Genomic DNA, 13,498 nt, shown 5'->3' with positions numbered 1-13,498 from the left:
GTGCCATTTCCGCTTCCGGGAGAAGGGGCCGCAATGGCGGTGCTGGCGTCCAACCCCAACAACCCCGTGGTCTTCTTCGATGTCACCATCGGCGGGCAGGTAGGCGGGCGTGCCCCGGACCCGCCGCGCCGCTCCCGGGCCCCGACGGCGGAGCACCGCGGGCTGTGGGGGTGTACCGGCGTGGGGAGAGGCTGAGGGGGCACCCAGGGGGCGGCCGACGGCGGGGGGGGCCGGGCTTGCAGGCGTTAACTAGGGTGAAGGAGCGCTGAGGGGGGAGGTGGAGGTGCGCTGGGGGATCACAGGTTCTTTGTGGGTCTTGCGGGGCGCAACTGAGCGCGCTTGCAGGGAGGCCGCGGGAGGGGGATGCAGGGTGCGCTGGAAGGGCTTGTAGCGGTGCTGCAGGGAGGGGTGTAGGGGAGCGGGATTGCATCACGAGGGGGCTTGCTGGGACGGGGGGTCCAGCAGGAGGCTGAATTTGTGGGAGTTCCCGGGTGCTGAGGCAGGGGGGGCTGCTGTGTGTGAGCAGGGCCCAGAAGACTGATCTGGCCACCGTCTCTCCAGGAGGTCGGCCGCATGAAGATTGAGCTGTTTGCCGATGTTGTACCCAAAACGGCAGAGAACTTCAGGTAAAGAGCAGCTGGCATTCCTGTGGCTCAGCTGGAACCTGGGCTGCAAAGGCTTTATGGTGCAGGAACGCCTCTGGTGGCAGCCTGCCCCCACCCTGAACTTCTGCACTTGCTCTGCTCCTCTCTCGGTTCCCAGCGAGGTGTGACCATGCAGCATCCTGATCCCTCAGGGGAGCCCACCTGGCTGGAAAGTGAAGGATACCATTCCCTCTCCGCTCCCTCTGCAGAGTTTCTGGTACACTCCTTTATAAAAGGCAATACCTTAATGTCACATTAGGGTTCTCTGCCACTGGCTGAAGGACATACCACGTGAACATCCCACTTCCACAGGACAAATGAATATACCCTGTTCCCTGTGAAATACAGTGCTTGCTCCGTGTTCGGTTGCGCACACCTCAGTATTGAATATCTGACCTCCTCAACTGCAGAAAGTGCAGAATCATAGATTCGTTAAGGTTGGAAAAGACGCTTAAGATCATTGAGTCCAACCACTAACCTACCGCTGCCAAGTCCACCACTAAACCATATGCTCAAGTCTGTTTTGAAGTGGAGGTGGGGGAGAGTTACTGCTGGTTCCCATTTCACTGGGGATATCCCTGATGCAGTAAGGAAAGTCTTTCACAACAGCCAGTGCATGTTTGCTGAATGCAGTTCTCTGTGTCCTCGGAGCTCAAATGCGGCTCACGCTCTGCTCTTGTTTGTTTTCCAGGCAGTTTTGTACGGGTGAATTCAGGTAAGTGGGTTATAGTGTCCTTTTAAGTAGCCTACTCAGGGAAACAGGGCTGGGTGAGTAGGAAGAAGGCTCGCTCGGAAGTTTTTCTTACTATACCAGTACAAAACAGGAGAGTTACAGAAGCCTGCTCTGATGAAATTGCGACGGGCTCAGTTGGTCACAGAGATGGCAAAATTCTCCTTTTGGGCATGACTTTGTTCATGCTCAGGTTGCTCTAAAAAGCCTTGTCTGCAAATCCCACCTGCTCATGCTGCAAATTGCAGTGGGATCCCATTAAGATGATGGGATAGATGTTGTAGGGAACTGTCATTTAGCATGCAGAGCCCACTTGAGGTTTGCCTTAGCCTCTGATAGCAGCAGCTCACAGAGCCAGGCCCCAGCAGGTGGGTTGCTGGCTGTATATCAAGGCGGCTACTAACGTCGTATAGGGCAGCTCTTTGGGAGTCTGAACTCCTGGGCGGGGGTTGTGTTGGAATATCCAGTGAGCTGCAATGATTTTCCTTCTTTTTTCCTTGCAGGAAAGATGGTGTCCCTATAGGTTATAAAGGAAGCACTTTCCACAGGTAATTCTTCTGCTTTTGTTTAGGCACTTAAATAGGAGTCTGAGCTAGATGTGGTTTTGAGGCATCCCTCAAGGCATTATTGGCCAAGGAGGCGTTTGTAGGTCACAGCTAATCCCGTCCTTCTGTAGCTTTGGGGGATTTGGGGGTGCTGTCAGATCTGTATGCTGGGATCACTGGGAGTGACCCCCCTGTTCTGGTGTGCCAGGTCAAAGAGCACTTCCTGGCATTTGTCACCAAATCGCTGTCCCTGGTCGAACAGCAATGGGTCCCAAATCACCTGATAGCAACCAGTTGTTAATATTTGTTGTAGATTTTAGACTGTAGCATTCATAGGCCCTGATAACTTCCGTTGTGCTGTGAGGCAGAACTTTTTACCACATATTAAGCTTCTTGAGGCATTTGTCTGCTGAGAACTAAGTATTGTTTCACTTCTTTAGGGTAATAAAGGATTTCATGATCCAAGGAGGTGACTTTGTAAACGTATGTACTTCTATATTCCTTTTGTACTTTTCCCACACGGTATAATATGCAACTGTTTCCAAGGGTCCATGCTGATACATGGGATGTGTTGGCTCTCTTCTGAGGTACCTAGCAGTAACTGGAGGTTTCCTCGTAGCATTGCTGCTATCTTACTGCAATAGATTATATGACTTGAAAACAAATCTGGAGCCTTGGGTGAACATACCTTCTCCTTCCCCAAATATTTCTTCTCTAAAAACAAACATGGCAGTGCAGCTAGAGGCTTTTCAAACTTGCAGAGCTTTTTTTTTTTACCTTGTGGTTCTTCTCCCATCTGCCCCTGCAAACAAGAAACCCTGGAAATTTCTACTGGGTTTGAGGAGAGAAACCCTAACTACAGAACCAAGCATCTAGTGCAAGAGAGAGTTTAAATCAAAACTAACTTTCTGGTAGTGAATTGTCTCAAGGCAGAAAAGACTTTTTACTGCAGCAGTGGTTGTGCTCCAGAATATATGGGGAAGGCTGGAGGACTGGTGGGTCTCTTCACTGTCCTAGGACCCAGTAAAATTATTTCATTTCTGGAAGTGTTTTGGAATATGAGGGGGATGATAAAGCCTTTTTTAATACAAAATTTCTAAAACTTGGTTGCATGAAAGTCACTGACAGAACTGACTGCACATTGACCACTAAGGTAGGATATATGTTCCCACCTCAGAGCCGACAGTTTGAGTAAACCACAGAGAAGAGGAGGAAGAGAAGCAAGGGCAGAGCAAAATATGTGGAGCTGCACATAGTGTATTACTGGCATCTTATTTGCCTGTTAAGAAAGTATACGTTAAGTAGAAAGGCAATGAAGGGAGACAGGTTGCAGCAAGGCAGAAGTCAGGCTGAAGTGGCACAGAAAGGGAGAATCCACACAGAAAGGGAAATTACTGTCAGAATAGTAGATTTAACTGACCGTGCCAGAGGTACCTGTCTGCCCTGCTGCTGCAGCTTTCCGTGAAGGGTTCCTCACTGCAGCATCTTTAACACTGTTCTACTGAAGGGTCCCTGCTCAATCCTGTTGGCAGCATACAGGAGTGGCTCTGCAATGCTGGACCAAAGAGCAGGGTGGCTTTTCAGCAGTCCCACAAGCTCTGTGTCGTATGTGAACCGTGCGTCAGCCTTCTGCAAAGTTATAAACTCATTAGAAGTCAAAGCTTGCACTCTGCAGCTGTTACGGGCCACGCTGCTTTATTTTACAAGTGTCTTGAGATCTGAGCGCTAAGGCTTGTAGTAAGTACAAAATGTCTCAACTTGGTAGAAAGGACAGCAAAAAGTAGAAACTGTATTTTAGAAACTGTCCTTGCTAATCAGAGAGATCACTTCCCTGTTTCCAGGAAAGTCATAGAAAATAAGGTGAAGTAAGCATGCCATCAGCCAACTTCTTCGATACAACCACTTCTGCTTTCCTTGTCACACCAGCCCATGCTTCTGCGTCCCCTCCCTTTTCCCTGCCAAGTCCAGGTGCGTTGATACCAAGCAACCTATAGCCTGCATCTCACTCTGGGAGGCTTGGACTTAGTCCTTATGATCTCCACAGGTTTCTGCCAACAGATGGCAAACAATGTACTATGTAGTTAGAAACCAGTTGCTGTTTCTCTTCAGAAATTAAACACTGAATGTGTTTGGTGCTGGTGTACATAAATGGCAGTACAGCATCCATTCTGGGCTGAGTTTAACCCTGTCCTTTTGCCTTGGGATTTTAAATTTAATTTTTAAATTGAATTGTTTTGTAGCAGTTGCTACAGAACAAATGCTGTGGCTGACTGGGCACCTGTCTCACACAGGGAGACGGCACTGGCGTAGCCAGTATATATAGGGGTCCTTTTGCAGATGAAAACTTCAAGCTGAAACACTCTGCTCCTGGGCTGCTCTCTATGGTGAGTATAAAATAATGATGCTATAAGACTGAAAAGCTTTTGGTACTTTCTCTGTGCCCTTTTCCTTAGTGTATAAATTATCTGCCAGACAAGAGAAATCTCCACCATTAGATACAAGGTCCAAAAGACCTGCTTTGTAACTACTAGTCAGAAGGCTGCTCATGGGTTAATGTGTTGAGTAACACAAAAGTCCTGATCCTGCAGCATCCTTTCTTTTTTTACCTGTTGGAGTGCTGGGGCAGGCTTTGTTTGACCACCTTTCAGTATAGCTTGATTCTTAGAGTTTTCATACGGTGGCAAGTGGTGGTGTCTTTTCTTCCCTGATGCTGTTATCAAACACTGACCTCAGCAAGGATGAAACACAGAGATTTGGGAGTTTCAAAGCCATAGCAGTGTTACCATGGTATCTTTTATAACGTATGCTTCCTGTTCAACATTGTAGGAAAAACTGCAACCATTGCATGTTGTCTGGTAGGAACAATACACTGACTTTTGCAGTAGAAATCAAGCGGAGCCAGTGCTTCAGCGTGTCCCTATCAACAACTGCTTCTTCCCCAGAACTTTCAGCTGCCCTGTCCTTAAAACCAGTTGCTTTGGGCATTTACCGTTTGGATTAGTTATTCGTCTGGCTCAAAACATGGCCCAAAAAGAGGTGGCACGACACAGCTAAGCAAACAGTGTACTGTAGCATGGGGGAAGGGATCCTATGCTGGTATTGCCAGTTTTGTGTTAAAGTGGCGTGGCTCTGGAGTTGTTCTGCTGGGCCAAACCATGGTCCATCCCAGCTGGATCCTTCTGAAGCTGGCTAGCAATAAGTAAAAGATCCGATGTGACCATGTCCTGTGCAGTCCTGCAGCTGCAGAACTTGCCCAGTTCACTTGCCAGCACGGAAACATGCTTTAGTACCTCCTGGCTGTTAAAAGAGCTTTGAAAAATTGAAATGGACTTAAGTGTTGTGGAGATGTTTTTCTTGGAGCGCAAATGCTCTGGGTGTTGTACTTGGGTGTGAATTAAATTTCACATCTGCGTGACACTGTTCGTGTGATCCTTGTGGCAATATGATTGTTACCTTTCTCGTCCTAATCATCAGAAAAGACACCTGTGGGGTTTTTTTTATTCTGAGGAAACCTTCGAAATAGCAGATATCAGCTTCTTTTTTTTTCTGCTCTGGTTCCTGGCTTTCGGTTTTCCCCAGGACAATACTGCAGCAGTAAGTACTCGTCACCAAAAATTCTAGCCTTTTTTCGGGGCATGCTCTAGGGCCCAGATTTCCGCACAGTCTTGTGCGGAACGTGCCTTCATAGAAGTATAATAAAAGTTGGTAGCGTGGCTCTTGCGCACACTGGCACGACCAGACTTGGTGGCGTGCCACGTCCCAGCACAGGGTACCCTCCTGCAGACGTGTATCTTGCTTCCTTTGGTTTGTGTAGCAATAAGCTAAATATAAGCTAGGCTAGGTCTAAAGCGACAGCTCTTTCCTATGTGAGGTGCATCTGCCTTCAGTTTTGGGAAGTCCCAATTTGTACATTTTTCATATTTTGCCATTCTCAACCCTCAGGCAAACAGTGGTCCCAGTACCAATGGCTGTCAGTTTTTCATTACGTGCTCCAAATGCGACTGGTTGGATGGAAAACACGTCGTGTTCGGTGAGTACCTGCAGCAGAGGCCTGGCGTACCAGCTCAGGGACGATCCCTGTGGTGCAGCTGCTAAAATAAACAGCCGTGGATCGCTTGTTCTTCCTCCCTCACTTGTGCTAGTGGAGGTATCTGTGCAGCCAGGTGCTGAGATGGATCAGTATTGAAATGAAACATTTTTTTCCCAGGTTAGCTTTAATCCAGATCAGTTCCTTCATCAGTGTATCATGCTACTACCTAAATCCTTGTGCCAGTGCAGAAGGGACAGACAGATGAGTGAAGGGATGCCTTTATTTTCCACTACCAGAGAGGACTGAGCCTTCAGCAGAGTTAGACAGTAATTCTATGAAACCACATCTAACTTTTCACGTACTGCCACTTGAGCTGTAGGATTTCGAGGCCAGCCTTTAAGCTGATGTGCTACTTACTGCTTCCTCCAGTTCTTCAGTAACACTGATATTGTTCATAGCCGGTTTGCATCATTACAAAGGTGGTGTTGATAGAAAGGTAGTTCATGCTTTATTTTAGCTCAGCTGGTGGCAGTATGTCTCAAAACCTAGATACCTACACGTGCCATCCCTGCGTTGGGAAAATGCACTTAATCTGTTCTGAAAGTGGGAAATGTTCTAAGAGGGATTGTTTCCTTCACCAGTTCAGAGTGCCCAATAGCCGTACACTGCGCAAGACTTTTCAGGAGGAACAAAAATGCACGTACCTGTGATGAGTTGGGGGGAGCAAAGGTGAAAACTGGACATACTGAAGTGGATATATTTTCTTATTCTAGGTAAAATTGTCGATGGGCTGTTGGTCATGAGAAAAATCGAAGTAAGTTGAAATCACCTATTTCTCTGTGAGTGTTGACGTTGGAAAGTCACATAGAAGGTTAACAAGGGTTGTTCTGTTCTCTCCTGCTGTCTGTTTACAGGATACCAGGGAATACCAGTGTTGATAACTGGTATTATTGGTTGTCACCATTATAAAATAGCAGGAAATCTGTTGAGGCAAAGGCTGCCATATAGATTGACCTTAGAAATGCTGTGCTCTCACGGTTGCTGGTTAGTCTTTGAGTGGGGATTGTGTTCTTGTGGCTTTATTTGCAATGCTCTGCATTTGTTCAGGAAGCCAAATAGAAAAGCTGTTCCATCAGCAACTCAGACAGGAGTGTAAAGCAGATCACTTATTGCCTGGGATTATTCAGCGGATGCCAACTCATCAGTTCTGCTGATCTGTGATCAGCATGTTTAATAAGAAAAATTAAACTAATCTTTTGACGAGCTTCCAGAAGCTGAAGATAAATATAGTCAGGGGTGGTGGTTGCTACCAACGTTGTGACTGGGTGTCACGGCAGGGTCATGAGTAGATCTGACAAACAGCAGTGAGTTCTTCAAGACAGATGATGCTGAGTTCGTGGCAGACATATCGGATAATGTGCGCAAGGGCATCTGCCATAAGTGAATCCAAAAAGTGGGGCAGAAACAGCTGACAGCTGTTAGGTGTTGAGAAAAGGTCGCGTTATAATCCATCCTCTTCACCAAAAGCACTGATGGAAGGGCTGTGGTGCGCGTCACTGCAGCAAGGGGCAAATTAAAGGAAATAAGTAAGAGACTCATGAAAGAACAGCTGAGTCCAGCAGAATGAGGTTCAGAATGAGGGTTGCTTTGTGCCTATCTCTTATTTGGATTTGCCTTCTGTACAAATACGATTTTGCTTTGCATGTTGCAGCTGTAATTAGTAACTTTAAGGATTTAAGCCAGAGCAGCCTCAAGTGACATGATGCCCGCTGTATCTCCTGAGGAGCTCTCCAGTTTTGCTCTGTGTTACTCAGAGCTGTGTCTAGGTTTCCCTGATGTTCCTGATGTTGTGCAGACACCTCTTAGCCAGTCTTTGAGAACCTGTCACTCACTGGATTTGTTGTGCTTTTATAAGGTTTAATGTAATATATTTGTTTGTCCCCAGAATGTGCCTACGGGTCCAAATAACAAACCCAAGCTGCCAGTTGTGATCTCTCAGTGTGGGGAAATGTAAAGCAATGAAACAGAAATGTGGTAAGTCTCCGTCTTCACAGGCACCCAGTGCAATGGAACTGTGGGCTGCTCTGCTCCTTACTTTTCTCTTGACTTATTTTCACATTCGAGTCTGCAGAGAGCTGACTCAGCTCAGTGAAACACCAGAAAATGCCTCTCCAACAGCATTAGTTTTTTGCCAGCTCAATACCCTGAACTGGCTTCCCTCCGAGCTACGTGAGCATCAAAGACAGTGCTAGAGGGATAAGATTTTGCAGCTGCAATCAAGGGGAAGATGGGGTTGTGGGAGCTGTGCCATGGATGGGGTTAGGCTGCCTTGAAGCCTTGGCTTTAGAAACCAGTGGATGAAAGGAAACTGCAACAGGAATCCAGCTGGTATTACCCAGGCAGTCTAGGGGGTGGGGGGCTTCACTGTGACCTGCAGATTGGTGAACTTTCCAATTGCTACGGAAAGCAGAGCATCCATGTGTGGGGTAGGCCGGAATCCAGAAAAGAAGATGAGAAACAGAGGACTTGAGCCTCCTTGCTCAGTACAGCCATAGGACTGCCACCACTGAAGGGCCAAGGAATTACCATGTTACATAGTCTTACCTTAACTTGAAAAAAGATACCACTGTCCTCATCTGAAGGGAGACGTTTCCAGCATTTACTATAATTCAGGCTTCATTTTGGTTAAACCAATAGGCTCAAGACAGAGCTCCAGCTAATGTACAGTATTGTGTTTCCATTTGTCCGCCCACTCCACTGTAAAAAACACAAGCATTTAAACAAATCTGTCTAGATTTCAATGTGTCAGGCTGCAGCTTGTCAAAAATCTGCTGTTTTAGCCTTTTGGTTGCTGATTTTTCAAATTTCAGCAGGCGGGTGGGCACTGATAAAAGCAAATCCCCACAGTTTTTGACCTTCCGTTAAATGATTTCCAAAGACACTTGGAATTACTCACGATGACACGTCCCCGGTTCCATAATAGTCTTTCGGACCTGCAGTGCTTCAGAGTCTTGGGAGCTCCTCCTATTTGATGAAGTGACAACATGGAATGTAATCATTCTTTCATTTCCCTGGTACTTCTGGTGGCATTTATAGGCTTTTGAAATAGGAATGCCCTTGTTAACAGGCTTTGTTGCAGGTGGGCAGACCCATGCTGATGGGTCGGGTCTCCTTTAGGGTTGTCCTCAGGCCTAGACTTGTTGATCATTTCAGTTTGGAGTGCGTGATCTCTGACCAACATCCAACTTGAGACTGGAAGCTTTTCATTTCTAGGTATGAGGCTGGTGCCTCCTTGTTTGCTTCGCAGCCATGTCTTAGGAACTGCCTTTCTGCACCCTGCTGCCTCTCAGCTGCCTGTAGACAAGAACGGCATTTGTCTTACCCAAGTTTAGACAGCTAAATCTGTTACTTGTCAAGATGCTTTAAAATCAGCCAGGAGAAACAGGCACTGTTGGTTTTAAGTTCAGAGGTAGATGTAGGTGCCTGGCATGGAGACTTGGGAGGACTAGTGCATGCAGCAAGTGGCACTGACTTAAATACCACTGTAGCGGCACCCAGTGTCACTGCACAGTCCTGCTGTTGCAGGATGAGTTGGGAATGGCTGTTCCAGCATTTCAGACCTGTTTCTTCTCCTTTGTTCCAGTGCTCCTTCGCCGGTGGTTAGGCCTGTGCTGGCTCCATGCAGTTCCAACTCGAGCCAGTTCCCACCACCACCCCAGTCTTCTCCATAGGCCAGATCTGTGCTCTTGATGTTCTTCTGAAATTATTTAATAATTGGCATCTAATTTTTTTTATGTTTTGAAATGTAAATAAAGAATTTTGTTAAATATGTGTGCAGTGCACATCAGTTAACATGCTTGGGAACAGAGTCGTCAGGTGAGAAGGACCATAGCATCTTTAGCAACGTGTGTTATCCCTAGCTGGTTCAGCAGGGACCGTTTACGGTGTGTCGTATTGAGGGGCATTGCTGCTGGGCATTTGGAAAATGGGAAAGGAGTGAAAGGATCGCGGCAGCGCTGTGCTCCACCAGCTCCTTTACTTGGCAGGTAAATAAGGCTGCCTGGCAGAGATGTTCTTGGCGTCTTGGGCATCTCCAGAACCTTTCTAAAGGTGCAGCCTTATTGAAGAAAACTGGTATGGCACAGGCTTCCATCACCATGAGTTTCCTGGGCTGTGAGGTGAGGTATGTTGTAAATGAGTGTTTGTAAAACCTCCCCGGCACATCGTGGCACTAGGCCATCAGGCTGTTATATGCCGTGGGTGTTCAAGGCGTTTACCTGGGTGCTACAAGGGTGTTAGAGCAAGGCTTTGGGCTCGGAAGCGGAGAATGATTATGCTGCAGGAGGGCTCCTTATCCTGCATGGTTACAAAGAGCGCAGGGGAGGCCGCAGGTTGGTGGAAAAACTGGCTTTCTTCTCCCAGAATCAGGTTGTGAGCTCAGCTACCTGCTGAGGAACAAGAAAGCACCCCTCATGGGGGCTGGGCTACAGCATGAGTTTTCTCATCCAGCCAATTAAACATAAAGGAGTTGGGACAAAGTCTGTTCTGTCACGTGCAGGCGCTTCATCCCATCCAGATGCATCCCATCACTCCCTGGGCAGCAGGAGTCTATTGCGTGGGGCTGTCCCAGGTAGGTGCAGCCTGTGTGCTTAGCTCGTGCGTTACCCAGTGCGAGAGCTCAAGCGCTGACATACTGGAGGACAGGTCCTGCAGGTGTGCTTTGGTGTGCTCTGTTATCTCGTGGCTGTTTGAAGTCCTTGAAGCAGGCTCTGGCTGTCAGGATTTCCAGGTCTCCATTCCTGGGATTGCGCAGCTGCTGAGGACACTCGTGCTTACTTCTCTCCAGCCTGAGCCATCTCACCTCCTTGCACCTGCAGAATATCAGGTGATGAAAGAAACACAAAGTATGCCATCCCCTTCCTCTCCAGGCCCAAAAAGACTTTGCAGAGGGCTCTTTCCTGTGAGATGGGTGTTGAAAATTCCCAGCAGGGAGGAGAAAACTGGACCCAGATGACAGCTGTGAGAGAGAGGTTACCGAAAAGAAACTCAGCTGCTGGTCCGGCTCAGGAAGCGTGTCCAGGTGGCCTTTCCCTGGGGGGCTCAGGCAGGAGCTTGGCTCCCGGCAGCTTGAGGGAGCTCGGCCTGCCACCTGCAGTGCTGAGGCTTGCAGGTCTCGCTGCAGGTAGCCAAATTCTTTGGCTTCCATACTTTTTCACCAGGGAAAGCAGCTTATTTCTGGGTTCACTCAGCAGCACTTTCTCAGCTATCTATGTCAGTGCAATCACCTAGTCTCACTTCCCGCATAGCAGGGGTCACAGAGCTTCCCCAAATTAATTAACAGCAGCAAATCCATTACAACCTTTTTGAAAGTTGTTCCAATGGCTAATTATATCCCATTACCTTTCTTTGACGCTGAATGTGCAGAGTTTCAGCTTTCAAGCTTATGTATGTGGCTGTTCCTCATCTGCTGGCTAAAAGTTTTCTCAAAGACCACATTTTGAGGTTTAATTCCCCAGTGATGAAGCCCCTCTTCAGTTTTGTTTTATGTAGCAAGTCCTGGAATCTCCTGTAGACAGGTCTTCTCTCTCCGAGCTCCAGCGCCTTCCTCCAGCTGTGGATGCTGCAACTGGAGACAGTGTTTCTGATTGCCTCTATTCATCTACGGTTAGCCTCTGGGCCCTGCAGCATTGTCCCCCGAAAAGACATTGTTAGCTGTTGAGTAGCCCGCATTTTCTTCTGTAGGTGCATGGCCCTGGCATCCTCATGGGCTTCATCACTGAGATTTGAAGTTTCCTCCCAATTTTCTCCCTTTAGGGTCTCTCACATGGTGGATTCCCTATTTGCCATTATATTTTAAGATCTATTTTTCAATCAACTTACTGAGCATCATCCAATTTTGATATCATTCTAGTTTCTTCATCAAGGTCAGAATTCTGATGCAGATCCCCTGCGGGATTGTATTGTTTTAAAGCTCTTTCCCTTGTTAGCTGACTTGCAGATCTCATGGAAAAGCTACCAAGATAGCGTAACAAGACCTACGTCCCTAAACCCACGTCAGTTGTTGTAATAGGCTGACCTTGGCCCCATCTAAGCCTGGCCATGGTGTAATGTGGGGAACTGCCATCTGTTCTTCCTGCTGGGATGGGGAAATCAACAGTGATTTGCGTGTGATGCTGGAAGGGGTGATCCCAAGGGATACTTGTTGGTTGCAATGATGGTGGGGTGATGGGTCAGCTCCCAGAGACCTTCTTGGTGGTTGCTGGTGACCTTTCCTTCCTCTTATCTGGGAGGAATGACATAGCCGAGGGCAGGGCTGTGAATCTGTGGCCAACAACTACATTTTTCAGGTGCCCGAGGAAAATAACTTGGACAAGAATGCTGGGTTTCCCCTGGACCTTCCCTCTGGGGAATCCAGAAGAGATCTTGGATCCCTCTGAGCAGCTGTATGGTGAAGAGACAGGTGGTCGTTAGAGAAGGGCTCCATCAAGATAAAGAACCCAGCAGTGATGCTTTCCCAATTGTCCAGGTGGGGAGAAGGGCTCAGTGTAAGGGGAGTTGCCCCACAGTCTTTCCCCATCCCTCTGGAGGAGAAGTTCCACAGGGAAGGAAGGATGGGGTGCTTCCAAAAAGGCTAATTGAAGTCAAGACTTTTAAGAGACCTCTGACCTGGGGCTACAGCCTGGCTCTTCAACGGCTCAATTAGGAGGCATTTATCTTGAGTCATTACCAGGCAGGTGCAATCCAGGGAGCTCCTTGGGAAGCAGGGCTCCTGCAGACTGCAGCACGGAGGGGCTCAACGAGTGCCTCAACCAGGTCCCAGATTTCTGCAGGCCAAGCCCAGACCCTTTCCCTTCCTCACCAGGAGGGCTGGCAAAGGGTCAAGACGTCGTGTGCTGCCTGCACCCTGGGGTGGGGGGGTTACACCCAGCTGCGCGCTCCCTGGGGTGGGTGGGTCAGGCCCCTCCACCCCACCGCAAGCGCCACCGGGCCCGATCGTTTCCCGCCGGCGCAGCCCTCCCTCCCCGCCGCTTCTCAGGAGGGCGATTACAGCGCTTTAACGCACGTAATCACGCGTTTGAAGCGGCTCCACCATGCCCTCAGACCCGTCATTTCCCGCCGTTAATTAGCGCTCCCGGGCTCCTTCCTTCTGGTTATTATTTAAGGGGAGCCGCGCGCCCCGGGGCAGCGCTGGGGATGCACCCAGCCCGTGTAACGGCGCCGGGGCGGGGGCCCGCCCGCATGATCGCTTTAAACCGAGGGGAAACGCCGCGCAGCGCGTCCGCTGGGCCGAGTCCCGGTAATACCGGGGCTGGGGCGGCCGCTCCGCGGGGTGAAGGGAATGGGGAGGCCTCCGGCGCGGGAGGGCCCGGGGGGCCGCGGCGAAGCAGGGACAGAGCGGCCCCAGGCGCCGCTACCGCCACATGGTCGCGCGCACTTCCCCAGTCGGGCCCGTTGGGGGCGGGAGTGGCGGCGGCAGCCAATCAGGGGCGGGGGCGGGGAGTCCTCGTAGGCCGGTGAGAAAAGAGAGCCTGGCAGACGCCGCCGGAGC

At 49.0% G+C, this 13,498-nt stretch overlaps 1 protein-coding gene across 1 annotated transcript; it reads left to right on the top strand.

The window, feature by feature from the left end:
- The first annotated feature begins 3 nt into the window (after window positions 1–3).
- PPIH (peptidylprolyl isomerase H) lies at window positions 4–9,780 on the top strand. Its single transcript, XM_075114206.1, has 10 exons — window positions 4–99; window positions 562–626; window positions 1,336–1,359; window positions 1,878–1,922; window positions 2,360–2,402; window positions 4,211–4,303; window positions 5,862–5,949; window positions 6,723–6,763; window positions 7,895–7,983; window positions 9,593–9,780. Exons 1-9 carry the CDS (start codon window positions 34–36, stop codon window positions 7,961–7,963), a joined length of 534 nt encoding a protein of 177 aa, XP_074970307.1. The 5' UTR covers window positions 4–33; the 3' UTR covers window positions 7,964–7,983; window positions 9,593–9,780.
- Window positions 9,781–13,498: the final 3,718 nt, after the last annotated feature.

Source organism: Phalacrocorax aristotelis, chromosome 19 (genome assembly GCF_949628215.1).
Source record: "Phalacrocorax aristotelis chromosome 19, bGulAri2.1, whole genome shotgun sequence".
In the NCBI taxonomy this organism is placed as follows: Eukaryota; Metazoa; Chordata; class Aves; order Suliformes; family Phalacrocoracidae; genus Phalacrocorax; species Phalacrocorax aristotelis.
This window is presented reverse-complemented; position numbering and strand designations above follow the sequence as displayed.